At 43.1% G+C, this 27,122-nt stretch overlaps 1 protein-coding gene and 1 long non-coding RNA gene across 27 annotated transcripts in view; one reads left to right on the forward strand and one right to left on the reverse strand.

The window, feature by feature from the left end:
* Positions 1-27,122, forward strand: part of rims1b (regulating synaptic membrane exocytosis 1b) — a 225,161-nt gene that overhangs the window by 132,120 nt on the left and 65,919 nt on the right. For 11 of the 25 annotated variants that reach the window (XM_061907362.1, XM_061907409.1, XM_061907397.1 and 8 more), the window contains 8 exons: positions 2,443-2,573; positions 6,678-6,849; positions 8,413-8,566; positions 8,731-8,787; positions 12,916-13,069; positions 17,386-17,502; positions 17,893-17,955; positions 20,237-20,314. In XM_061907362.1, coding sequence (XP_061763346.1) covers positions 2,443-2,573; positions 6,678-6,849; positions 8,413-8,566; positions 8,731-8,787; positions 12,916-13,069; positions 17,386-17,502; positions 17,893-17,955; positions 20,237-20,314 — 926 coding nt within the window. The remainder of the gene's footprint in view (positions 1-2,442; positions 2,574-6,677; positions 6,850-8,412; positions 8,567-8,730; positions 8,788-12,915; positions 13,070-17,385; positions 17,503-17,892; positions 17,956-20,236; positions 20,315-27,122) is intronic. The other 14 variants (XM_061907390.1, XM_061907449.1, XM_061907514.1 and 11 more) reach the window with 5 other exon arrangements.
* LOC133557235 (uncharacterized) overlaps positions 17,777-27,122 on the reverse strand; it is a 90,682-nt gene continuing 81,336 nt past the window's right edge. For both annotated transcript variants that reach the window (XR_009807733.1, XR_009807735.1), the window contains exons 5-6: positions 23,321-23,412; positions 17,777-17,941 (exon numbers count right to left, since the gene is read on the reverse strand). This is a non-coding gene — a long non-coding RNA (uncharacterized LOC133557235). The remainder of the gene's footprint in view (positions 17,942-23,320; positions 23,413-27,122) is intronic.

The following is a 27,122-nucleotide window of genomic DNA, read 5'->3' on the forward strand; positions in this document are numbered from 1 at the left end:
GAGACATAAATACCTTTTTTAAGCCACTGTATAGACCAATGGGTCCCCAAACTACGGCCCTTGGGCCGCATGCGGTCCGCCAGCGTCCAAAATCCGGCCCGAGGGAAGTCCCAAGTTTAAAAAAATACAAAAAAGTATTTTTGATTATTTTTTAAAAATCTGTCCTTTCTAATCCATTTTCTACTGCTTGTTCCTCTGTGTCTCCTAGCCGCTCAGGCAAATCATATTGTCTAAAAATGCATTTTTCCATCGATAGAGTGCGCACTTGATGTCTTCTTTTCAGTCAATTAGTGCACGAGGAATATATATATATATATATATATATATATATATATATATATATATATATATATATATATATATATATATATATATATATATATATATATATAAATATATACTTGTATATATATATATATATACATATATACTTGTATATATATATACATATATATATATATACATGTATATATATATATATATATATATATATATATATATATATACAAGTATATGCGACTTGTCCAGGGTGTAAACCGCCTTCCGCCCGATTGTAGCTGAGATAGGCGCCAGCGCCCCCCGTGACCCCAAAAGGGAATAAGCGGTAGAAAAGGATGGATGGATGGATGTATAAATATACAAGTATATATATATACATATATATATATACAAACCCCGTTTCCATATGAGTTGGGAAATTTTGTGAGATGTAAATATAAACGGAATACAAGGATTTGCAAATCCTTTTCAACCCATATTCAGTTGAATATGCTACAAACACAACATATTTGATGTTCAAACTGATAAACTTTTTTTGTGTGCAAATAATCATTAACTTTAGAATTTAAACCTAGCAACACGTGACAAAGAAGTTGGTAAAGGTGGCAATGAATACTGATAAAGTTGAAGAATGCTCATCAAACACTTAAATGGAACATCCCACAGGTGTGCAGGCTAATTGGGAACATGTGGGTGCCATGATTGGGTATAAAAACAGCTTACATGAAATGCTAAGTCATTCACAAACAAGGATGGGGTGAGGGTCGCAACTTTGTAAGCAAATTGTCGAATAGTTTTAGAACAACATTTCCCAATGAGCTATTGCAAGGAATTTAGGGATTTTATCGTCTACGGTTCGTAAAATCATCAAAAGGTTCAGAGAATCTGGAGAAATCACTGCACGTAAGTGATGATATTACGGACTTTTGATCCCTCAGGCGGTACTGCATTAAAAACCGACATCAGTGTGTAAAGGATATCACCACGTGGGCTCAGGAACACTTCATAAAACCACTGTCAGTAACTACATTTGTCGCTGCATCTGAAAGTGCAAGTTAAAACTCTACTAATCCAAAATCAATTTATCATTAATAACCTAAGATGGACTGATGCAAAGTGGAAAGGTGTTTTGTGGTCTGACGATTCCACATTTCAAATTATATTTGGAAACAGACGACGTGCTATCCTCCAGAACAAAGAGGGTGATAACCATTCGGATTGTTACAGGCGCAAAGTTCAAAAGCCAGCATCTGTGATGGTATGGGGGTGCATTAGTGCCCAAGGCATGGGTAACTTACACATCTGTGAAGGCACCATTAATGCTAAAAAGTACATACAGGTTTTGGAACAACATATGTTGTCATCCAAGCACCGTTATCATGGACACCCCTGCTAATTTCAGCAATTCAAGTGTTACAACAGCGTGGCTTCGTAAAAAAAGAGTGCGGGTACTTTCCTGGCCCGCCTGCAGTCCAGACCTGTCTCCCTTAGAAAATGTGTGGCGCATTATGAAGCGTAAAATACAACAGGAGAGACTCCGGACTGTTGAACGACTGAAGCTCTACATAAAACAAGAATGGGAAAGAATTCCACTTTTAAAGCTTCAACAATTAGTTTCCTCAGTTGCCAAATGTTTATTGAGTGTTGTTAAAAGAAAAGGTGATGTAACACAGTGGTGAACATGCCCTTTCCCAACTACTTTGGCACGTGTTGCAGCCATGAAATTCTAAGTTAATTATTATTTGCAAAAAAAAATAAAGTTTATGTGTTTGAACATCAAATATTTTGTCTTTGTAGTGCATTCAACTGAATATGGATCGAAAAGGATTTGCAAATCATTGTATTCCGTTTATATTTCCATCTAACACAATTTCCCAACTCATATGGAAAGGGTGTTCGTATATATATATATATATATATATATATATATATATATATATATATATATATATATATATATATATATGTGTATATATATATATATATATATATATATATATATATATATATATATATATATATATATATATATATATAGTATATATGTATGTATATGTATATAGCCCCCGGCCAAATTATTTTAACCCAATGAGGCCCCCTAGTCAATAAGTTTGGGGACCACTGGTATAAACATCGACTAACTTCTTTCGATAAACCTTACAGGTGAAGCTGTGGTACGACAAAGTAGGTCATCAACTTATCGTCAACGTCCTTCAAGCCATAGATCTGCCAGCCCGACCAGATGGACGACCCCGGAACCCATACGTCAAAATGTACTTCCTTCCAGACCGGAGGTAAGTGACGGATCATGTCCATCCATCAATCCATCCATCTTCTTCCGCTTATCGAGGTCGGGTCGCGGGGGAAGCAGCCTAAGCAGGGAAGCCCAGACTTCCCTCTCCCCAGCCACTTCGTCTAGCTTTTCCCGGTAGATCCCGAGGCGTTCCCAGGCCAGCCGGGAGACATAGTCTTCCCAACGTGTCCTGGGTCTTCCCCGTGGCCTCCTACCGGTTGGACGTGCCCTAAACACCTCCCTAGGAAGACGTTCGGGTGGCATCCTGACCAGATGCCCGAGCCACCTCATCTGGCTCTTCTAGATGTGGAGGAGCAGCGGCTTTACTTTGAGCTCCTCCGGGATGGTAGAGCTTCTCACCCTATCTCTAAGGGAGAGCCCCGCCACACGGTGAAGGAAACTCATTTCGGCCGCTTGTACCTGTGATCTTATCCTTTCGGTCATGACCCAAAGCTAATGACCATAGGTGAGGATGGGAACGTAGATCGACCAGTAAATTGAGAGCTTTGCCTTCCGGCTTAGCTCCTTCTTCACCACAACGGATCCGAACAACGTCCGCATTGCTGAAGACGCCGTACAGATCCACCTGTCGATCTTACGATCCACTCTTCCCCCACTCGTGAAAAAGACTCCTAGGTTTCTGAACTCTTCCACTTGGGGCAGGTCTCTTCCCCAACCCGGAGATGGCACTCCACCGTTTTCCGGGCAAGAACCATTGACTCGGACTTGGAGGTGCGGATTCATATTCCGGTCGCTTCACACTCGGCTGCGAACCGATCCAGTGAGAGCTGAAGATCCCGGCCGGATGAAGCCATCAGGACCACATTATCTGCAAAAAGCAGAGACCTAATCCCGCGACCACCAAACCGGAACCCCTCAACGCCTTGACTGCGCCTAGAAATTCTGTCCATAAAAGTTATGAACAGAATCGGTGACAAATGACAGCCTTGGCGGAGTCCAACCCTCACTGGAAATGTGTTCGACTTACTGCCGGCAATGCGGACCAAGCTCTGACACTGATCGTACAGGGAGTGGACCGCCACAATATGACAGTCCGATACCCCATACTCTCTGAGCACTCCCCACAGGACTTCCCTTGGGACACGGTCGAATGCTTTCTCCAAGTCCACAAAGCACATGTAAACTTGTTCGGCAAACTTCCATGCACCCTCAAGAACCCTGCCGAGAGTATAGAGGGTGTCCACAGTGCCACGACCAGGACGAAAACTACACTGTTCCTCCTATATCCGAGTTTCGACTATCCGGCGTAGCCTCCTCTCCAGTACACCTGAATAAACCTTACTGGGAAGGCTGAGGAGTGTGATCCCACGATAGTTGGAACACACCCTCCGGTCCCCCTTCTTAAAGAGAGGGACAACCACCCCGGTTTGTCCACACGATGCTGCAGAGTCTTGTCAGCCAATAAAGTCCCACAGCATCCAGAGCCTTAAGGAACTCTGGGCGGATCTCATCCACCACTGGGGCCTTGCCACCGAGGAGCTTTTTAACTACCTCGGCAACCTCAGCCCCAGAAATAGGAGAGTCCACCACAGAGTCCCCAGGCACTGCTTTATCATAGGAAGACGTCTTGATGGGATTGAAGAGGTCTTCGAAGTATTCCTTACACCTATCCACAACATCCGCAGTTGAGGTCAGCAGAACACCATCCGCACCATACACGGTGTTGATAGTGCACTGCTTCCCCTTCCTGAGGCCGCGGATGGTGTTCCAGAATCGCTTCGAAGCCCGCCGGAAGTCGTTTTCCATGGCTTCCCCGAACTCCTCTCATGTCCGAGTTTTTGCCTCCGCGACCGCTGAAGCTGCACACCGCTTGGGTATGAGCTAAAAGAACCCGATAAGACTCCTTCTTCAGCTTGACGGCATCCCTCACCGCTGGTGTCCACCTATGGGTTCTTGGATTACCGCCCCGACAGGCACCAACTACCTTGCGGCCACAGCTCCAATCGGCCGCCTCGACAATAGAGGTACGGAACATGGTCCACTCGGACTCAATTGTCCAGCACCTCCCTTGTGACATGTTCAAAGTTCTTCCGGAGATGGGAATTGAAACTCTCTCTGACAGGAGACTCTGCCAGACGTTCCCAGCAGACCCTCACAATGCGTTTGGGCCTGCTAGGTCTGGCCGGCATCCTCCCCCACCATCGCAGCCAACTCACCACCAGGTGGTGATCAGTAGAAAGCTCCGCCCCTCTCTTCACCCGAGTGTCCAAAACATGAGGCCGCAAATCCGATGACACAACTACAAAGTCGATCATGGAACTGCGGCCTAGGTGTCCTGGTGCCAAGTGCCACCCTTATGTTTGAACATGGTGTTTGTTATGGACAAACTGTGACGAGAACAAAAGTCCAATAACAAAACATCACTCGGGTTCAGATCCGGGCGGCCATTCTTCCCAATCACGCCTCTCCAGGTGTCACTGTTGTTGCCAACATGAGAGTTGAAGTCCCCCAGTAGGACAAGGGAATCACCCAAGGGAGCACTCTCCAGTACTCCCTCGAGTGTACCCAAAAAGGGTTGGTACTCTGAACTGTTGTTTGGTGCGTAAGCCGAAGGCGGAGGGAGGCTACTCTTTCGTCCACTGGGTTGAACTCCAACGTGCAGGCTTTGAGCCGGGGGGCAACGAGAATTGCCACTCCCCCCCGTCGCCTCTCACTGCCGGCAACGCCAAAGTGGAAGAAGGTCCAGCCCCTCTCGAGAGAAGTGGTTCCAGAGCCCTTGCTGTGCGTCGAAGTTAGTCCGACTACATCCAGCCGGAATTTCTCTACTTCACGCACTAGCTCAGGCTCTTTCTCCCCCAGTGAGGTGACGTTCCACGTCCCAAGAGCTAGCTGATGTAGCTGAGGATTGGACCGCCAAGTGCCCTGCCTTCGGCTGCCACCCAGCTCACATCGCCCCCGACCTCAATGTCCCCTGTTATGGGTGGTGAGCCCATTGGAGGGAAGCCCCACGTTGCCTATTCGGGCTGAGCGCATGGGAACAGGCGCTCGCCATCGTGCCCCACCTCCGAGCCTGGCTCCAGAGGGGGGCCCCAGTGACCCGCATCGGGGCGAGGGAAATCTGGGTCCTCGATATTTCTTTTTCATAAAAGGTCTTCGAGCTGCTCTTTGTCTGATCCCTCACCTAGGACCTGTTTGCCTTGGGAAACCGTACCAGGGGGCATAAAGTCCCCAGACAACATAGCTCCTAGGATCATTGGCACACGCAAACTCCTCTACCACGATAAGGTGGCAGCTCAGAGAGGAGACGGATCATGTCGATATTTTTCATTATTATATTTACAACGGACGTTGTCTTGAGGGACTTTGAGCAGGAACCAACACCATCTGAATCCTAAAAAAAAAAAAAAAAACTCTTGTCCATTCCTAATCTGTGGAATGGCTGTCCGACTTGACTTGTTGGGTTGAAATAGTCAGATAGTTGTACAATTTATAGGGCTTACGGGTGTTTTTTCAGGATGATCAACATGCAAATGTGTCAGGTTCAAACACTGATAACTTCTATTACACAGACAAGAAGCAAGGAATCATGCAGAGACACAGTTCAATTTGGCTCAATGAGGAGATACATGTTTTGGGCTGTATTCTAGTTAAAGATCCAAACTACGTTCTAAAAGTCCAGCCCGCGTGCTTCCCCTATTTATTTGGGAGGTCCCTGTTTACATCACCGAAGCTGTCGCTGAGGTGAGGGGGTAATCTCACCACTCCAGTTCGATGATTATACAAAAATGCAAATGTGTTGACGCTGGTGATATCGCCCTGTCTCTGCTCTGTCTGCGTCACAGCGGTGTTCGGCCTTTGCAGTCAGCAGACTGACACCAGACTGGCTTGCAATCTTTTGGATTGCCAGCTTTGCACGGACAAAGAAAAATACCACTTTAGCACAATTGACAATAATTATAGCAACGGCCCTTGGCATAAAAGTTGTGTGATAATATATACATAATTATTCTAACAAAATGTGTGATTAATCACATTTTTAAATTCAATCGAATGTTTGACAGCACTATTGAAATTATACGTGTGATGATGCATTAAGAACGTTGGGACTCGAATGCTACATTATAACATTCTTCCTCTGTTCCAGTGATAAAAGTAAACGCCGTACAAAAACCGTGAAAAAGAGCGCCGAGCCGAAGTGGAACCAGACGTTCATATATTCACACGTCCACCGACGGGACTTTCGGGAACGCATGTTGGAGATCACCGTTTGGGACCAACCCAGGGTCCAGGAAGAGGAGAGTGAGTTCATGGGCGAGGTAGGTTCAGTCCGCCGTGACCATCAATCTATCAATCAATGTTTATTTATATAGCTCTAAATCACAAGTGTCTCAAAGGGCTGCACAAGCCATAATGACAGAGCCCACATAAGGGCAAGGAAAAACTCACAACCCATTGGGATGTCAATGTAAATGACTCTGAGAAACCTTGGAGAGGACCGCAGATGTGGGTGACACCCCCTCCTCTCTAGGGGAGACCGGATGCAATGGACGTCGAGTGGGTCTAGCATAATATTGTGAAAGTCCAGTCCATAGTTGATCTAACATAGTAGTGAGAGTCCAGTCCATAGTGGATCTAACATAATCGTGTGAGAGTGCAGTCCATAGTGGATCTAACATAGTAGTGAAAGTTCAGTCCATAGTGGATCTAATGTAATCGTGAGAGTCCAGTCCATAGTGGATCTAACATAATCGTGTGAGAGTCCAGTCCATAGTGGATCTAACATAATAGTGGGAGTCCAGTCCATAGTTGATCTAACATAATAGTGAGAGTCTAGTCCATAGTGGATCTAACATAGTAGTGAGAGTCCAGTCCATAGTGGATCGAACATAATAGTGAGAGTCCAGTCCATAGTGGATCTAACATAATCGTGAGTCCAGTCCATAGTGGGGCCAGCAGGAGACCATCCCGAACGGAGACTGGTCAGCAGCGCAAACATGTCCCCAACCGATGCACAGGCGAGTGGTCCACCCCGGGTCCCGACTCTGGACAGCCAGCACTTCATCCATGGCCACCGGACCTGTGTCTCCCCCCTCCACAAGGGAGAGGGGGGCAGAGCAGAAAAGAAACGGCAGATCAACTGGCTTAAAAGGGGGGTCTATTTTTCAGTGATGTACCCCCTGTGAACATTTTTTTAATTCAAGTACCCCCTAATCAGAGTAAAGCATTTTTGTTTGAACAACAGAGATAAAGAAGTAAAATGCAGCACTATGTCATCAGTTTCTGATTTATTAATTTGTATAACAATGCAAAATATTGCTCATTTGTAGTGGTCTTTCTTGAACAATCTGGAAAAAAAGATATAAAAATAGCTAAAACTTGTTGAAAAATAAACAAGTGATTCAAATCTAAATAAAGATTTCTACACGTAGAAGTAATCATCAACTTAAAGTGCCCTCTTTGGGGATTGTAATAGAGATCCATCTGGATTCATGAACTTAATTCTCAACATTTCTTCTCAAAAAAAAAATCTTTAACATCAATATTTATGGAACATGTCCACAAAAAATCTAGCTGTCAACACTGAATTTTGCGTTCTTGCATTTCTTTTCACAGTTTATGAACTCACATTCATATTTTGTTGAAGTATTATTATATTTATAAAGGATTTTTGAATTGTTGCTATTTTTCACAATATTTTCAAAAAAATCTCACGCACCGCTTGGCATACCTTCAAGTACCCCCAGGGGTACGCGTACCCCCATTTGAGAACCACTGAGCTAGAGTATACAAATGAGTTTTAAGACGGGACTTAAAATGCCATCCAGGACGTGGACGCAATAACAGGTTTGACGTCCCGTCCGTTCCCTGTGTTCTCCCAGATCCTGATAGAGCTGGAGACCGCCTTGCTGGATGACATCCCTCACTGGTATAAACTCCAGACCCACGACGTGTCCTCCATACCTCTGCCACAGCCTTCGCCGTACCTCCCACGCAGAAATGTCCACGGAGACAGCCCCAGCAAGAAACTGCAGAGTATGTACCATTGTTCTTTTCTTTTTTTTTTACACATGACTAAAATGATGCTTTGTCTACAAGGTGGTCTCAACTTTTTGTACGTAGTGCTGATGTTTGGCCCTTGGTGTACGAGATACAGAACCTCCAATCTGCTCCTCTTTTGTATGTGTGCGTGAGTGCAGGGTCTCATCGCATCATTGATACAGAGTTTGATGATGGTTTGATGATAGTGACTAAAGGTGGGTAGGGGGCATGGTTGATACATCGCCTTGTAGGAGCCTTTGGGCATCCAGCACTGGGTGAGAGGACGTCTCCTTGCCCCTAAACGTCTGAAATCCAAAAGCTTTCAATCAAATTGGACTCAAAGTGTGGCTTTGTTTTGCCGCACAACAGTTTTTTGTTCTCCTCCTCTGCTGGCTGTAGATACACACTGACTGCATGCGGGACTGTAGCTTTAATAGGTCAATGCCATTCCACCTCAGCCATTGTTCTGCATGCTTCTCATATACAAACCCTGTTTCCATATGAGTTGGGAAATTGTGTTAGATGTAAATATGAACGGAATACAATGACTTGCACATCACTTTCAACCCATATTCAGATGAATATGCTACAAAGACAACATATTTGATGTTCAAACTGATTAACTTTTTTTTTTTCAAATCATTAACTTTAGAATTGGATGCCAGCAACACGTGACAAAGAGGTTGGGAAAGGTGGCAACAAATACTGATAAAGTTGAGGAATGCTCATCAAACACTTAATTGTAACATCCCACTGGTGTGCAGGCTAATTGGGAACAGGTGGGTGCCATGATTGGGTATAAAAACAGCTTCCCAAAAAATGCTCAGTCTTTCACAAGAAAGGATGGAGCGAGGTAGACCCCTTTGTCCACAACTGCGTGAGCAAATAGTCAAACAGTTTAAGAACAACGTTTCTCAAAGTGCAATTGCAAGAAATTTAGGGATTTCAACATCTACGGTCCATATTATCATCAAAAAGTTCAGAGAATCTGGAGAAATCACTCCACGTAAGCTGCATGGCCGGAAACCAACATTGAATGACCGTGACCTTCGATCTTTCAGAAGGCACTGTATCAAAAACCGACATCAATCTTTAAAGGATATCACACATGGGCTCAGGAACACTTCAGAAAACCACTGTCACTAAATACAGTTCGTCGCTACATCTGTAAGTGCAAGTTAAAGCTCTACTATGCACAGCGTGAGCCATTTATCAACAACATCCAGAAACGCCGCCAGCTTCTCTGGGCCTGAGATAATCTAAAATGGACTGATACAAAGAGGAAAAGTGTTCTGTGGTCTGACGAGTCCACATTTCAAATTTTTTTGCAAATATTTGACATTGTGTCATCTGGACCAAAGGAGAAGCGAACCATCCAGACTGTTATTGACGCAAAGTTCAAAAGCCAGCATCTGTGATGGTATGGGGGTGTATTAGTGCCCAAGGCATGGGTAACTTACACATCTGTGAAGGCACCATTAATGCTGAAAGGTACATACAGGCTTTGGAACAACATATGCTGCCATCTAACCGCCGTCTTTTTCATGGACGCCCCTGCTTATTTCAGCAAGACAATGCCAAGCCACATTCAGCACGTGTTACAACAGTGTGCCTTCGTAGTAAAAGAATGCGGGTACTTTCCTGGCCCACCTGCAGTCCAGACCTGTCTCCCATCGCAAATGTGTGGCGCATTATGAAGTGTAAAATATGACAGCGGAGACCCCGGACTGTTGAACGACTGAAGCTCTACATAAAACAAGAATGGGAAAAAATTCCACTTTCAAAGCTTCAACAATTAGTTTCCTCAGTTCCCAACTGTTTATTGACTGTTGTTAAAAGAAAAGGTGATGTAACACAGTGGTGAACATGCCCTTTCCCAACTACTTTGGCACGTATTGCTGGCAGCAATTTCTAAAGTTAATTATTATTTGCAAAAAAAAATGTTTATCAATTTGAACATCAAATATCTTGTAATCAAATATCTTGTCTCTGTAGTACATTCAATTGAATATGGTTTGAAAATGATTTGCAAATCATTGTATTACGTTTATATTTAAATATAACTCAATTTCCCAACTCGTATGGAAACGGGGTTTGTATGACAGAAATGGCTTCCCTAATAAAACATTCATAGGCCGCGATGGCTCGATTTTGAAATCAATACAAAGGCTTTGTTGTTTGACTGTTTCTGCTGTGACCCGATTGCCTGTCAGCCAGTTACGCCTGATGTTTAAACGTGCATTAGTATATCGATCATTTTGATATTTGGTTTTTGGAGACCCTGACTTTTGACCATATACAAACAGACTGAAAACTGCCCAAGCAACTGTACATTCACATTATGATATACAGTCTTATTCAAAAGTCACTTGCAAAGAACATAATGTCATGGCTGTCTTGAGATTCCAATCATTTCTACAACTCTTATTTTTTTTGTGAGAGAGTGATTGGAGCACATACTTGTTGGTCACAATAAACATTCATGAAGTTTTTTTTTTTTAATGAATTTATTATGGGTCTACTGAAAATTTGACCAACTCTGCTGGGTCAAAAGTATACATACAGCAATGTTAATATTTAGCTAGTTTTACTGCAAAAAGGCGCTTTTGGTAGCCAGCCGCAAGCTTGAATTTTTGACCACTCCTCTTGACAAAATTGGTGCAGTTCAGCTAAATGTGTTGGTTTTCTGACATGGACTTGTTTCTTCAACATTGTCCACATGTTTAGGTCGGGACTTTGGGAAGGCCATTCTAAAAGCTTAATTCTAGCCTGATTTAGCCATTCCTTTACCACTTTTGACGTGTGTTTGGGGTCATTGTCCTGTTGGAACACGCAACAGCGCCCAAGACCCAACCTCAATTTTAGGTTGTCCTGAAGAATTCAGAGGTAATCCTCCTTTTTCATGGTCCAATTCACTCTACAAAGCACCATGTCAGAAAACCAACAAATTGAGCTGAACCGCAGCAATTTTGTCCAGCGGAGTGGTCAAAAATTCAACCAGAAGCTTGTGGATGGCTACCAAAAGCGCCTTATTGCAGTGAAACTTGCCAACGGACATGTAAGCAAATATTAACATTGCTGTATGTATACTTTTGACCCAACACATTTTCTCCCATTTTCAGTAGACCCATAATAAATTCATAAAAGAACCAAACTTAATGAATGTTTTTTTGTGACCTATAAGCATGTGCTCCAGTGGATTCTTCAGACCACCACACACTGCCAGGAGAGCCAGGAATTCCCGGTATAACACTGTTTCATTTTCATAAATAGTGCAAGTCTTTCTGCTTTTCAGCACAACGTCTTTTCCTTCTGCGTGTGCTCAGCAGCACCTCCAACTCCAACTACTCGTTTCCTCTGCTAATAAAAGTGACAGGTGATTAGATAATAAGGCCCACCTAGGCCATCTACTCACCTGTCGCTGTCTTCGAGGCCGGTCCTGACACAGCCCGTTCCGCGGCAGGCCCGCAGGCCACGCTACCCCTCCACACCTGACTTAAATGTGTGGACAAAGTTGAAAAAACAAGTCCATGTCTGAAAACCAACACATTTAGCTGAACTGCACCAATTTTGTCAAGAGGAGTGGTCAAAAATTCAACCATAAGCTTCCGGATGGCTACCAAAAGCACCTTATTGCAGTGAAACTTGCCAAATATTAACATTGCTGTATGTATACTTTTGACCCAGCAGATTTGCTCACATTTTCAGTAAACCCATAATACAGTAAATTCGTAAAAGAACCAGACTTCATGAATGGTTTTTTTAACCAAGTATGTGCTGCAATCACTCTTTCACAAAAATTAAGAATTGTACAAATTATTAGAAACTCAAGACAGCCATGACATTATGTTCTTTACAAGTGTATGTGAACTTTTGACAATGACTATATATCAACATCTATTTGCCATTTACCCAAATCTTGACAAAAGATCACAACTTTACAGATTGAGTTGTCATCATCAATGTTCCCTTTAATGATAAACATCCATCATCTTAAATAGGATATAACATGTATTTATTTATTCTTTTAAATATGTATAGATAAATACAGTCCTATATATAACTTTAGTTTGACTTCAAGCCAACGCTAAATGTTTTAAGTCTGACAGAATACTGCAGAAACAGCGATTCAGCCTTGCTTGCTGGCCGGCCATTTGCCTGCAGAACATCTTCCGTACAGTAGATGTCGTGTTCTGCAAAAAAATAGGGAGGCTGCTCAGAAGTGCAATGCACACAACTCCTGTGTTGGTATCAGCAGCGGCTATGCAACTGATCTTGTGTGTGTGTGTGTGTGTGTGTGTGTGTGTGTGTGTGTGTGTGTGTGTGTGTGTGTGTGTGTCTAGGAGGAGAGCGTAATTCCAGGGAAAGAGAGCGAGGTAGTACGTTGGCTGTCCCCGAGCAGCAGCGTGCCACCCAGTACCGCTCTCGCTCCGTATCGCCACACAGAGAGGACTCGTGCAGAGCGAGGTCAAGACCCGCACATGTGCCCATGCAGAGGTCAGTATCATATCCACACGCTCTTCCTTGAGATACCAGTATCAATTAATCTTCTTAATATTGGAGGGTAACAACCACATTATTGCATCGGTAACAGGGTAGACTTTAATATGGTTGCAGTGCAGATAAAAAAACGTCCATCCATCCATCCATTTCCTACCGCTTGTCGCTTTTGTGCCTATCTCAGCTGCATTCAAGCGGAAGGCGGGGTAGACCCTGGATAAGTCGCCACCTCATCGCAGGGCCAACACAGACAGACAGACTACATTCACACACTAGGGCCAATTTAGTGTTGCCAATCAACCTATCCCCAGGTGCATGTCTTTGGAAGTGGGAGGAAGCCGGAGTACCCGGAGGGAACATGGACACTTCACACAGAAAGATCCCGAGCCCAGGATTGAAGCCAGGACTACTCAGGACCTTTGTATTGAGAGAGGCACACGCACTAACCCCTGTGCCACGTGCTGCCAGATACAAAATGTCCACACACACCAAAAAAAATGCTGATGTTATCAGTCTGGTTATGCAAAACTCATTGGGATTCTTCCATATTTTCCGGACTATAAATTTTTCTTCTAATTTTAGAAGAAAATATTCCTTTTCATATACTAGACACACCACAAACACATGCCGGTATGTTGTGAAATGAGATATTTGGTAACACTTTAGTGTGGAGAACATAAGTAAGAAAGACTTAATTTAAAGTTATGTGGACACTAGGAGAACATATCAGGGTTAGGGTTAGGATTACTAATAAGCAATAATTCGGAGGTTACTTGTTCAGTGACTTAGTGGTTAGAGCAAGGGTGTCAAACTCAAATACATAGTGGGCTAAAATTTAAAACTGAACAAAGCCGCGGACCAAGTTTGAACAAATTAACCTTTTAATGGGGACCCAAACAGGTTTTGCATTGAATCTTAAAGAAGCAAGGCTTATATAACTATATAGTGACATGCAAAATCGAGTTTCAAATAATAATGATTAAAAAATATCAATGGCATACCAGATAAAAATTGAATGCCTCTTTTCTATTTGCAGCCTGATGATGGTAACGGAGGGTGTATATTATAGTGTCCCGGAAGAGTTAGTGCTACAAGGGCTTCTGGGTATTTTGTTCTGTTGTGTTTATGTTGTGTTACGGTGCGGATGTTATCCCGAAATGTGTTTGTCATTCTTGTTTGGTGTGGGTTCACGGTGTGGCGTATATTTGTAACAATGTTAAAGTTGTTTATACGGCCACCCTCTATGGCTGTTTACCAACTATGCTTTGCATTCACTTGTGTGTGTGAAAGGTATACTTAGTCAACAGGCAGGCCGATTTTATCGGACATCTCTAATTTTGGCATCATCCTTTCTAGGGCTACTGCTTCCACATTTTTAGCAGATTATATATTCTGACAAATGTTGGAAGGTTTAAAGGGGGAACTGCACTTTTTTGGGAAATCATACACAATCATTACGAAAGACAAGAAGAGAAAAAAATCGTCTCGTTCTTGGCGGCTACCAATGCAGCAAATGGGAGCAATTCGGTTCTGCCTCTAAATCAATTTAGAAATGTATTCAAAAACTGACATCAATACTATATTTCCGTTTTGTTACCCGTATCATAACCAAACGGTAGCGGCACAAGTTGTTCCAAGAAGTCAATGATTAAAATGACAAAAAGGTAGGTAGGTCTGGATTACTCCATAGCAAAGCACATAGACATACTACAACATACATCTCGAGATATCTAGCAACAGAGGCAAGGGAGTGGGGGATCATGGTGGCAGGCTGCGGCTCTTCAGGTGCTGCTAATCCATCCCACCTCTAAGGGATTCGCGTCAAGGGCGTTGGATTTGGGGTGGGTTATGTGTGTGTGGCGCATATTTTTGTGGATGCATGTGTGCGTGTAAGCCTGCCGTGTGTCTCTGTTTCCGCGGCCTTGTTGTCGTGCGGCCGATAGTCAGTCCAAATTCAACAACAGGGGTGTGTCCATGAGAGACAAAAAGGGAGTTTGTTGTGTCTTTGCCGCACTGTCCTTCGGGAGAGTCTCGAGGCGAGGGAAATAATCCCAGTGTAGAGGGTGCCCTTTAGTGGGTTCCACGAGAGCCCTGATCAGGGGTACAACACTGTTTTATTTTCATGAAATAGTGCAAGGCTTTTGCTTGTCAGCGAAATGTCTTTTTCTGAGTCTGTGTGTCTCTCTCTCTCTCTGGCTCCCTATCTAAACTCCAACCAGGTGTCTCCGTCCGGCTGCTGCTAATAAAGGCGACAGGTGATTAGATAAAATGCCCACCTGGGCCACCTACTCACCTGTCGCTGTCTTCAAGGCCGCGGCAGGCCTGCAGGCCCCCCTCACACCCAGTTAGAATGTTTTGTATGCGAGTGAAAATAAAATGTGTTTTTCACTCTAAATTGTCTATGACTGGTCCTCAAATTCATCCTGCGGGTCAGACAGTCCAATGTTATCCAAATCACAAGGTGTCCACAGTTCTTCCCGCATCCTCCAATCATTTGTGGCAGCACGGGGGTACTTTGAAGACTGCCAGCAACTTCCAATTTGTCGACAAACCAGTGCAACGCTTACTCCAATCAGCAGATTTCCTGTTGTCCTAATGCCGAATAGGTCTATTTATCTTCACGTCCTCGACTGGAAGGGTCGCCAGTCACGCGGCACTCCTTCTTCCCCCAAGAGTATGTCATGTGTCCAGCAACAACCGCTCCGTCACGACAAGCAGGTTCCCCCAAACCCAAGATCTTGTCAATTTCGTTGAGGCCAGTTAATTAGTTCCAATGTTTTGATTTGGAGAGCAGTGCAAAAAGAGGCAACAAGAAAGTTAAGACAAGACAAAGAAGCAAGTAGGAGAGATAAGGGAGAGGAAAGGGGAGCGTCCGCCCTCGATGAGTGCCAGTGAGAAAAATATATATATATCTTTAATAAACACGGTAAATATTGTATATATTACATATTGTTATGAACGTGTCTGTTACTACATTATATATACATTTGCAGTGTGTATATAAAACGCTGATGGAGGGTTTTAAAGTTGTTTTAGAGGGCTTTGAATGGGATGACTCTCATTAGTCGCATTTTTTATCATCTTTAAAATTCAGGAAAAAAAAGACGTGTGTTCTTGTCTCCCATAATGATTGTGAACAATGGGCAAAATAAAATTTGGAAAAAGTGCAGTTCCCCTTTAAAATGGGACCTGTTAAATTAGTACCTAACGAGACTATTTTTGTGACAGTACAATGGAGAAGGTTACCGGGAGTTGTTGAAGATGCGTCTTGAGCGAGATGCGGAAGTCCAGGGGTGAGGGCGAGGCAAGCAGGAGGTTCGTAGGAAAGCGAGAGGTCAAGGGCAGGAGCGAGGCGTAAAGGTCCGTGTCCAGGGGTGAGGTCGAGATCCATGAAGATCAGCGGGGAGTCCAGAGGGGGTCCAGGGAGGCGAGACGCACAACTCCAAACCAGGAACTGGGGGAATGCTGCGGGATGATGACTCAGGACACAAGACGATGAGCATATAGGGAGAGAGCGAGAGACGTGTAGGCTTAATGTACTTAGACAGGTAGCTACGTACTGGCACTGGAACGCAGGACGCGCTGGCTTATGAAGGGAGTGGAGTCAGGTGTGCTGATTTCAGATTGCTGTGCCAGGTGGGGAACGCCCTTGTCCAAAAGGCGCGCACAGTTTAATGAGAGGCGGCAGGAGCCTGAGCCGTAACAATTACTTTATTAATTACTTACTTAAGCCTTTAAATTCCCTAAGGAACATAGGCCATTGATGAAACTCCTCCATTCCCTTCGGTCTTGTGCCCTCCGCTCCAGTTGTTGCCATGACAGCCCTTGGGCCATCACCTCCTGCTCTGTGGTTTTTCTCCAGGTGGCTTTAGACCTTCCTCTCTTCCTCTTGCCTTGCGGGTTCCATGTTAGAGCATGTTTTGTAACTGATCTATTGCCTCTACAAAGTGTACGACCAATCTTGTTCCATTTGCTCCTCCTGATTTGTGTTTCTATTGGGTGTTGTCCAGTGAAGTCCCACAGGTTGGCAGCTAGAGACGTGTAGGCTTACAGTACTGAGACAGGTAGCTACATTCTGGCACCGGAACGCAGGACAAGCTGGCTTATGAAGAGAGTGCGGTCAGGTGTGTTGATTTCAGATTGCCTTGCCAGGTGGGGAACACCCGTGGGCATGTCCAAGGGCGCGCAGAGTTGAATGAGAGGCTGAAGGAGCCTGAGATGTAACAATTGTATCCACTTAAACTGCAAGATCCTTACATTTTCATTCTTTGTTTGCTTATACTTGACAATAATTCAGTTTTTATTCACATCAGGAGCCTGGATGAGATCCACCAGAATCGGCACCACTCCCAATCCCCATCCCACTACCATGACTCGCATTTGGAGCACCAGCGGTCTGGTGATTCGGATTTCGAGTACTCCGAAGACAGGTAACCTGTTTTAGGGAGTATGGCAACCTGGGGACTTACATTGTACGAGTCAATTATTGATAAACTATGGAAAAATAGACAAGCACCATGTAGATGTGACTACCAATGTGTTTTGTTTAGAAAACAAAAATGTTTCTTATAAATGCTAATACCTAAAATATATATTTTGTACACTGTATTATATGATATTGCAAACTAACATTTTACTAACACTACTAACCGTGTCAGTCTGTGTATTGTTTAATGAATCTTGACCTTTATGTGATATCTCAGAATTATTTATTTTCATGGTTTTTTCCCCCATTCATAAAAACCACATGCCCTTCTGAGTTGCCATCCTCTTCTGTTGTGTTTTTTTCATCCGTTCACCCATCGTCACGGCAATGACAGTGAGGTCCTGGAGATGCACAGGTCAATCCGAGGCGGCAGTGCAGAGTGCCTACAAACAAACAGGTAAAAAACAAAAACAAAAAAGAAAGACAACAAAATCACCATCTTGGTATTATTATTTGAATTTACACAACATTTTCTTATCATTTCCATCCTCTGTATATATTCTAACACTATTTACCACGCTCACTGTTGGTATTCTTGATCCAAAAATAACGTATTGTGAGTGTCTGCAACAGCATGACCACAAAACCTAAATACTATAGGGCCATTCCACTAAATCAGTGCCATTTGCTTGTTATAAAGGTCTCAAAAAACAATTAGTTTTTCAACTCTAACACTGACAATACACACATGCAACTATTAAAATGCCTTAATAGCCCATCTCAGGCAACTTAAATTTTTTGACTGACAAATTTATATGCCGATTGCAAAAGGCCAAGGCCCCCTGACACCCTTTCTCAACTGTCTATGCCACGTCAAGGCTTGGTTAGGCCAGAATTTTTTAATAATGAATGAGGGAAAAACGGAAATTTTAAGTTTTTTTGGTCCGGCCCTCACTGACTTGGGACCAATGGAAAATAAAGTGCGTCCCAAAGTCACCAGCCTTGACGTCACTATAGACCGCTTTTTTAAAACTTGACAAACAAGTCATCTTCGTCTTTTAGCAAAAATAAAGTAAAACCGTTTTTATGCTTTAACCTTTTTGAACAAGTCTTGCATGCTTTTATTTCAAGTCGCCTGGACTACTGCAAGTCACTTTATGCTGGCATTAGCCAAAAAGCTCTCTCCCGGTTGCAGTTAGTCCAGACCGCGGAAGCAGGATATTTAACAGGGGCCAGGAAACACCAGCATATAACCCCAATTCTTCAGAGTTTGCACTGGCTCCCTGTTCATATTAAAATTGATTTTAAAACCTTCATGTTTGACATGGACTGACACCTCAGTATATCTCGGACCTCATCCAAATTTACACTCCTACGTGCGCTCTGAGGTCCGAGAGCCAACTCCAGCTCGTGGTGCCCAAGACCAGACTTTAAACCAGGGGAGACAGGGCCTTCTGTGCTCTCCCGTCCAAAAGCAGAACCTAGTAACTCACTTCTAGAGATACCCTTGAGGTACTAAGTTTTTCTGTTGTATCTACGCGGTTATGTGGTAGTTGCTAGGTCCTGCCATGCGCGTAACAGCTTACTTACAGAACAAATTACAATATCGCATACACTAATGTAAAGCATATCACCTAGTAACTCCAAAATTATTATCAGCTCAGTTTTGACCAACATTGAGTTACTGGGTTTTGCCTTTGGACGGGTTAGCTGTCGGCCCAAAGCATTGATATCGGAATCGGTAATTAAGAGTTGGACAATATCGCATATCGGCAAAAAAGCCATTATCTGACATCTATACTCTCAAACCTTTACGACTGAAAATGAAACAAGACAAACGTGAATAAAAAATAATAATATAGAATGTAACTTCTTTCAAGTAAAGTCTATTGTGTGTCTATTTATTGTTTTTTGTTTTTGTTTTTTTAAAATGAAACGTGGGTTACCTTTAGTAGCACTTTTTGAGCACATTCAACATTAGGTGACAATAATGTCCACCATGATAATTGTAATAATACGAAACGTTCATATCGTTAAATCCAACTTTTTCAAAGCATTTTTTTAACACTTTGAAGGAGACTAGGAAATTATTAAAAATACAACTTTCCACTGTTTGTATTTAGTTATTTATTTTTGTACATTTTCGATTAAAATGATCATAAAACCGTCCACATTGAGAGGAGCCAGGTGGGTTGGTGCGGGCATCTGGTCAGGATCACACGGCGGTGTTTAGGGCACGTCCGACCGGTAGGAGGCTACAGGAGAAGACCCAGGACCCATTGAAAAGACTAGGTTTCCCGGCTGGCCTGAGAACGCCAGGGGACGAGAGGGAAGTCTGGGATTCCCTGCTTAGGCTGCTGCCCCCGCGACCCGACCTCGGATAAGCGAAAGAAGATGGATGGATGGATAAAATCGAGATTGACAACACTTTGATAAACCCACAGAACGATGACACTGCTCATTTACTAGAGATGCAAGTATTCACCATTAAAAAAAACAAAAACAGAAAATAATACTCGCAAATGTCACCAATTGGGTGGAATGGTCCTCTATTTACGCCAACATTAAGAAGTCATGTCCTTCAACTGTTCTAAAAGCAGAGACACAATAATGTGTAGTTCTTAAAAAAAACTCCAATTTTGATGAAAGTGATGTATTTTTGTCTGCTATCTTGTCTCACTGCAGTTGTGTACTTTTTTTTTTGTCTTTATGTGCATGGTCTCCGCTCATACACCCAGGGGCACATGTAGACATAGAAACACACTCCCCCCCAAAATGCCCCTCTTAATCAATGGTATCCATAAAGACATGTACAGGTAAGACAGCAGGGTAGTCCTTCTTTCCCTTTTTCTTGTCCCTGTCCATTTTTTTTTCTCTCATCTGTGCACTTGGTGAACCTTTTTTTTTTTTTTTTCCCTCCCAGCACATGAAACACTTTGTCCCTCTGTCTGCTTGTGCTTGTGCCAACCTGTTTTGCCATGGTGTTAAATTGGCAAAGTCAACGGTTTTGTGGTCCTTCCCCATGTACAGTCGTGGTACATAATGTCATAGCTGTCTTGAGTTTCCAATCATTTCTACATTTTTTTTTGTGATAGAGTGATTGGAAAACATGGTTGGTCACAAAAAAACATTCATGAAGTTTGGTTCTTTTATTAATGTATTATGGATCTACTGAAAATGTGACCAAATCTCTTGCTCTATACAGCAATGTTAATATTTGCTTACATGTCCCTTGGCAAGTTTCACTGCAATAAGGCGCTTTTGGTAGCCATCCACAAGCTTCTGGTTGAATTTTTGACCACTTTATCCATCCATTCATCTTCTTCTGCTTGTCCGAGGTCGGGTCGCGGGGGCAGCAGACTAAGTAGGGAAGCCCAGACTTCTCTCTGCCCAGCCACTTCGTCCAGCTCTTCCCGGGCGATCTTGAGGTGTTCCCAGGCCAGCCGGGAGACATAGACTTCCCAGCGTGTCCTGGGTCTTCCCCGTGGCCTCCTACCGTTCGGACGTGCCCTAAACACCTCGTTCGGGTGGCATCCTAACCAGATGCTCGAACCACCTCTTCTGGCTCCTCTCGATGTGGAGGAGCAGTGGCTTTACTTTGAGCTCCCCCCAGATGACAGAGCTTCTCACCCTATCTCTAAGGGAGAGCCCCGCCACCCGGCGGGGGAAGCTCATTTCGGCCGCTTGTACCCGTGATCTTGTCCTTTCGGTCATAATCCAAAACTCATGACCATAAGTGAGGATGGGAACATAGATCGACCTGTAAATTGAGAGCTTTGCCTTCCGGTTCAGCTCCTTCTTCACAACAACGGATCGATACAGCGTCCGCATTACTGAAGACGCCGCATCGATCCCGCCTGTCGATCTCACAATCCACTCTTCCCCCATTCGTCAATAAGACTCCGAGATACTTGAACTTCTCCACTTGGGGCAGGTTCTCCTCCCCAACCCGGAGATGACACTCCACTCTTTTCCGGGCGAGAACCATCAAATCGGACTCGGAGGTGCTGATTCTCATCCTAGTCACTTCACACTCGCTTGCGAACTGATCCAGTAAGAGCTGAAGATCCTGGCCAGATGAAGCCATCAGGACCACATCATCTGCAAAAAGCAGAGACCTAATCCTAATCCCAATCCTCTTGACAACATTGGTGCAGTTCAGCTAAATGAGTTGGTATTCTGCACATGGACATGTTTCTTCAGCATTGTCTACACGTTTAAGTCAGGACTTTGGGAAGGCCAATCTAAAACCTTCATTCTAGCCTGATTTAGCCATTCCTTTACCACTTTTGACATGTGTTTGGGGTCACTGTCCTGTTGGAACACCCAACTGCGCCCAAGACCCAACCTCCGGGCTGATGATTTTCGGTTGTCCTGAAGAATTTGGAGGTAATCCTCCCATTTAGTGTCTGTAAAGCACCAATGCCACTGGTAGCAGAACAGGCCCAGAGCATAATACTACCACTACCATGCTTGACGGTAGGAATTGGTGTTCCTGAGATTAAAGGCCTCACCTTGTCATGATCCGTGGCCTGGATCATGTTTTATCATTTTCTGTTATTTTTGGACTCCCTTAGTTCCTGTTTTGTGCACCTCTGAGTGTTTATGATCTGTGGTCTAGATCGTGTTTTGTAACTTCTGGTACTTTTGGACTCCATGAAATCCTGTTTTTGTGCACCTTTCTTTGTTTTAGTTTCCATGACGATTCATTAGTTTCACCTGCCCCATGTGTTCGGATCGCGCACCTGCTTTAATCACAGGCTAATTTTTTAGTCTGTTTTGCCAGTTTGTCGTCCTGGCGACATTACTCTGTATTTGCTCTGTTCATGCCGTAGACTCATGCTCTGCCAAGTAAGTTTTGTTTATTCATGCCACAGTTTAGCAAGTTTTGTTTCTTGTCCATAGTTCTAAGTGTTAGTTTTTGAATCATGTTTGTATCCTTGAGTCTAGAATAATTAAATATGTTCCTACCTTCACGCTTGGTCCGGAATAGTCCGATTGCATCCCGGGAGAACAAACCCCGCAGCAAGCTTCAATTCCCCCCCGCCATGACACTGAGTTTGTTTTGGTTTCTATGGGGATTAATTGGGTTCACCTGCCTCTGGTTAGTGTTCAGCACGCTCACCTCCAGTCTACCACTAATAAGAGAGCTTTTTATTCACCTTGCTCGCCACGCTCAGTCTGGCTTCCTTGTTTTCTGTACGCAACAGGTTACGTTGGTATTTCTCGAGTCCTAGTTCATGATTCCTGCACAAAGTGATTGTCTTAGCTTCCCGGGCGATCGACACCTTTTGCTTTTCTTCCGTTTTTTTGCTACATGTTTGATGGACGAAGATTAAATCATGTTCCTACCTGCAAGTCCTGTCTGGAGTCGTCCGCTTGCATCCCGGGGGAACGAATCTCACAGTAAGCTGCAACCCCGCCGTAACACACCTTTTCTCCTCCAAACATATTGCTGGGTATTGTGGCCAAACAGCTCAATTCTTGTTTCGTCTGACATCACATGGACAAAGGTAAGACCTTCTGGAGGAAAGTTCTGTGGTCAGATGAAACAAAAATGTAGCTGTTTGGCCAGAATACCCAGCAATATGTTTGGAGGAGAAAAGGTGAGGCCATTAATCCCAGGAACACCATTCCCACCATCAAGCATGGTGGTGGTAGTATTAAGCTCTGGGCCTGTTTTTCTGCCAATGGAACTGGTGCTTTACAGAGAGTAAAATGGGACAATGAAAAAGGAGGATTACCTCCAAATTCTTCAGGACAACCTAAAATCACCAGCCCGGAGGTTGGGATAACAATGCCCACCTGGGCCATCTACGCACCTGTCGCTGACTTTGAGGGCCGGTCCTGGCACACCCCATTCCGCTGCAGTCCCGCAGGCCACGCCCCCTCCACAATATTGCGTCCAATCACTCTATAACAAAAAAAATAAGAGTTGTAGAAAGTATTGGAAACTCAAAACAGCCATGACATTATGTTCTTTACAAGTGTATATAAACTTTTAATCGCGATTGTATGTGTTCACTATTTGACCCAGCTTTTCCAGAACCAATGCAACAATATTACGAACGTGCTAAAGGTTTGCTATAGAGCAGGGGTCGGCAACCTAGTCCTCCTTGTTGTTGCGCTCTTCGAATTCCTTTTTTTTTTTTTAAATAGAAAGTGCTTTTTTAAGTACAGTTCTATCATTTTTGATTGACACGGAATGTTTCCTGACTGGTGATTGGATAAATGCAAGGAAGGCATGAAAAAGGGGCGGTGCCACAAGAGAGACTTTGGTTTCTTGTGGTAGGCTAACCATAAATGTGTCAAAAAAATTGAAAACATAGCAGGTTTCCGACCCTTGCTATAGACCAGGGGTGTCAAACTCATTTTAGATGGGGGGCCACATGGAGAAAAATGTACTCCCATGTAGGCCGGACTGGTAAAATCACGGTACGATAACTTCAAAATAAAACTTTAGATTGTGATCTTTGTTTAAAAATGAATTGTCGTTATTTATACTTTCTCAATAAATTGTGTGATAATGTTCCTCAGTGGTGTTAATTTTCAATCTATCAAGATCTAAATGTCAAAGTTTGTTGTTGACGAACCCCAAGATGCAGAGAAGGAGGGAGGCATCTTGCGGGAAAACAGGATTTAATTTAAATAATAGAACAAGAACAAACAAAACTAACACAAAGCGCGCACGAGGTGGATAACAAACTAAGGGAGCTAGCATGGGAGCTAAAAAAAACCCAAAAAGGAACTTAGCATGAAAGCTAGCAAGAATCAAGCAGGAAACAGAAGTCATACTTATAATATGAAAACAAACTTGGAAGCTGGGAACAAAAGACAATAAGCTATAAACCACTATCAAACATAGCTTACTGCAATGCTGCATTGACAAGATATGATACGACACGACAGGTAGCAACGACAAGAGTGACATCGACAAGACAAATCAATAATCCAGCACTGACTGGAAGACAAAGTAGGTACAAATAGGAAACGGGCAGATTGACACCAGGTGTGGCCAGGTGCCAATCAGCCGCAGCTGAGGGGAAACAAAGCACTGAGGGAGACAAACAGAAAGCTGAACCAAAATAAGAGTGCTGACAGGAACTAAGGACAGGAAACACTAAACACACAGAGGAAAAACTAAAACACAAACAAACTGTCAGTGGCAAGCCTGACACTAAAAAGAATATCAAAATCAGATCACAGGATGTTATTTATGTAGTTTGAGCATTTTCCTCGACTGATGCACTAAGATAATGTGGTGTACTTTATTTTTTTACACATGTAGCATCATCTACAAATATACAAAGAATTGTTATTGCGACATCTAGTGGACAAATTTAGAATAGCAGTTTCTTTCATTCTGTACTTTTTTTAAACCTGATAGTCATGGATTTCCTTACCTGGTGCCATCTTAGAGGCATGCTATCTGTTTCTGTTTACCATGAATTAATTAACGTGGACCCCGACTTAAACAAGTTGAAAAACTTATTCAGGTGTTACCATTTAGTGATCAATTGTACGGAATATGTACTGTACTGTGCAATCTACTACTAAAAGTTTCCATCAATCAATCAATCAATCCCCGGTTACCATACTTATATTAGCATGCAAGGCCTGGGGATAGGTTGATTGGCAACACTAAATTGGCCCTAGTGTGTGAATGTGAGTGTGAATGTTGTCTGTCTATCTGTGTTGGCCCTGCGATGAGGTGGCGACTTGTCCAGGGTGTACCCCGCCTTCTGCCCGATTGTAGCTGAGATAGGCGCCAGCGCCCCCCGCGACCCCGAAAGGGAATAAGCGGTAGAAAATGGATGGATGGATGGTATTATGATAGCATTTTATCTAATTTTAGAATTTTTAACTTGATAATCATGGATTTCCTTACCTTGCGCCATCTAAGAAGTACGCTAGCTGTTCCCCTGTTACTATACCAATGTTAGCATGCAAGGTATTATGCTAACATTTTAGCTAATCTTGTACTTTTTAACCTAATAATCAGGGATTTTGTTATCTAATGCCTATCTCATTCATACTACATGAATTGATTAATATGGACCCCGACTTAAACAAGTTGAAAAACTTATTTGGGTGTTACCATTTAGTGGTCAATTGTACAGAATATGTACTGAACTGTGCAATCTACTAATAAAAGTCTCAATCAATCAATCAAATATTTCGGTTCCGCTTTGGCTCTTCACCCGTCAAAACATGTTTAACCTTTAAAACGATTTCCACTTTCAAACCATTTCTACGTTCCAATAGAACAGCCCTGGGCAAATTAGGGTCTGGGGGCCACATGCGGCCCATTAAGCTTTTCAATCTGGCCCGCGGGACATTCCCAAATATTTTTTTTCGATCTTTAAGATGGAAAGTGTAGCTGCTATTATGATGTTTTTTAATGACCGTTATGGTTGGAATCTGTGCTTTTGGATGATATACAGTACCAGTTACTATGGCAATCTAATTAGTTACTATGGTAATCTACGTCACAGAAGCTCAGATGAGGCCCCAAGCAGTCTGGGCGGGAAGCATTTCCACAGACGGGGAATCATATTTTCACAACAGAGTTCTAAAGTTTAGTGATGTATCAGATATATCAGATTGTAGGCGGGTTTATTTTGTACCTTTCACATTCATATTTCACTGTTTGTTGCATTTTTGTTGCGTTTCACTTGATTGTAACATATCTCGATTGAAAGGGGGTGTGATATTCACATTTGGTCAATATTCAGTGTTTTATCGTTAATACAAAAATTCCAAATTTCACATTTTTTAAGGCGGTCTGTCATAACGTTTTTAGCATTCAGTCGGAGATTATTGTGAGGTTTTGTATTAATGTCCCTAGAAATAGATATACCAGCCCCCAGACACATTTTTTTCTCTAAATGTGGCCCCCGAGTCAAAATAATTGCCCGGGCCTGCAATAGAATTTCAGTTCAGAATCAGCTCTTCAATATTTAAACTGTCTTAACTGTCATGAGGCGGTGGGGTTTACGCAGCTTACTGCGAGGTTTATTCTCCCGGGATGCAAACAGACTTTTTCCGGACAAAAGGTAGCAGGTAGGAACAAATTTGTTAACTTGAGAAATCTTGGCAGTGGATGAGGTAGACAAACAAACTACGACGTGGAAAAAACACAAAACTGTTGCATGAAAGAAACAACATATACTATGGCTTGGAACAAACAAGATTTACTCTGGCTTGGAACAAACAACATAAACTGTGGCATGAAAACACAATGTCGCCAGGACGACTAACTGGCAAAACAGGCTTAAAGGAAAGTCTTTTGATTGGAAATAGGTGCGCGTCCCAAACACCAGAGGCAGGTGAAAATCATAAGTCGCCATGGTAACTGAAACAAACAAGGGTGCACAAAAACAGGAACTAATGAAGTCTAAAACTAACAGAACATAACATAGGATCATGACATTAAAACAATTTCATTCAGTTCAGCTACAGCATTGACGGATTCTACAGAAACTGCGTCATCTAGTTTAAAATTGTGATTTCAATACCTATACATATATATTTTTTTAAATATTGGCCACAATTGTGCATCCCTAACCAGAGGTATTGAAATAATGGTATTGTTTGATTTTACATGAATCTGTACCCAGTAGT

Source organism: Nerophis ophidion, linkage group LG01 (genome assembly GCF_033978795.1).
Source record: "Nerophis ophidion isolate RoL-2023_Sa linkage group LG01, RoL_Noph_v1.0, whole genome shotgun sequence".
Lineage (NCBI taxonomy): Eukaryota > Metazoa > Chordata > Actinopteri > Syngnathiformes > Syngnathidae > Nerophis > Nerophis ophidion.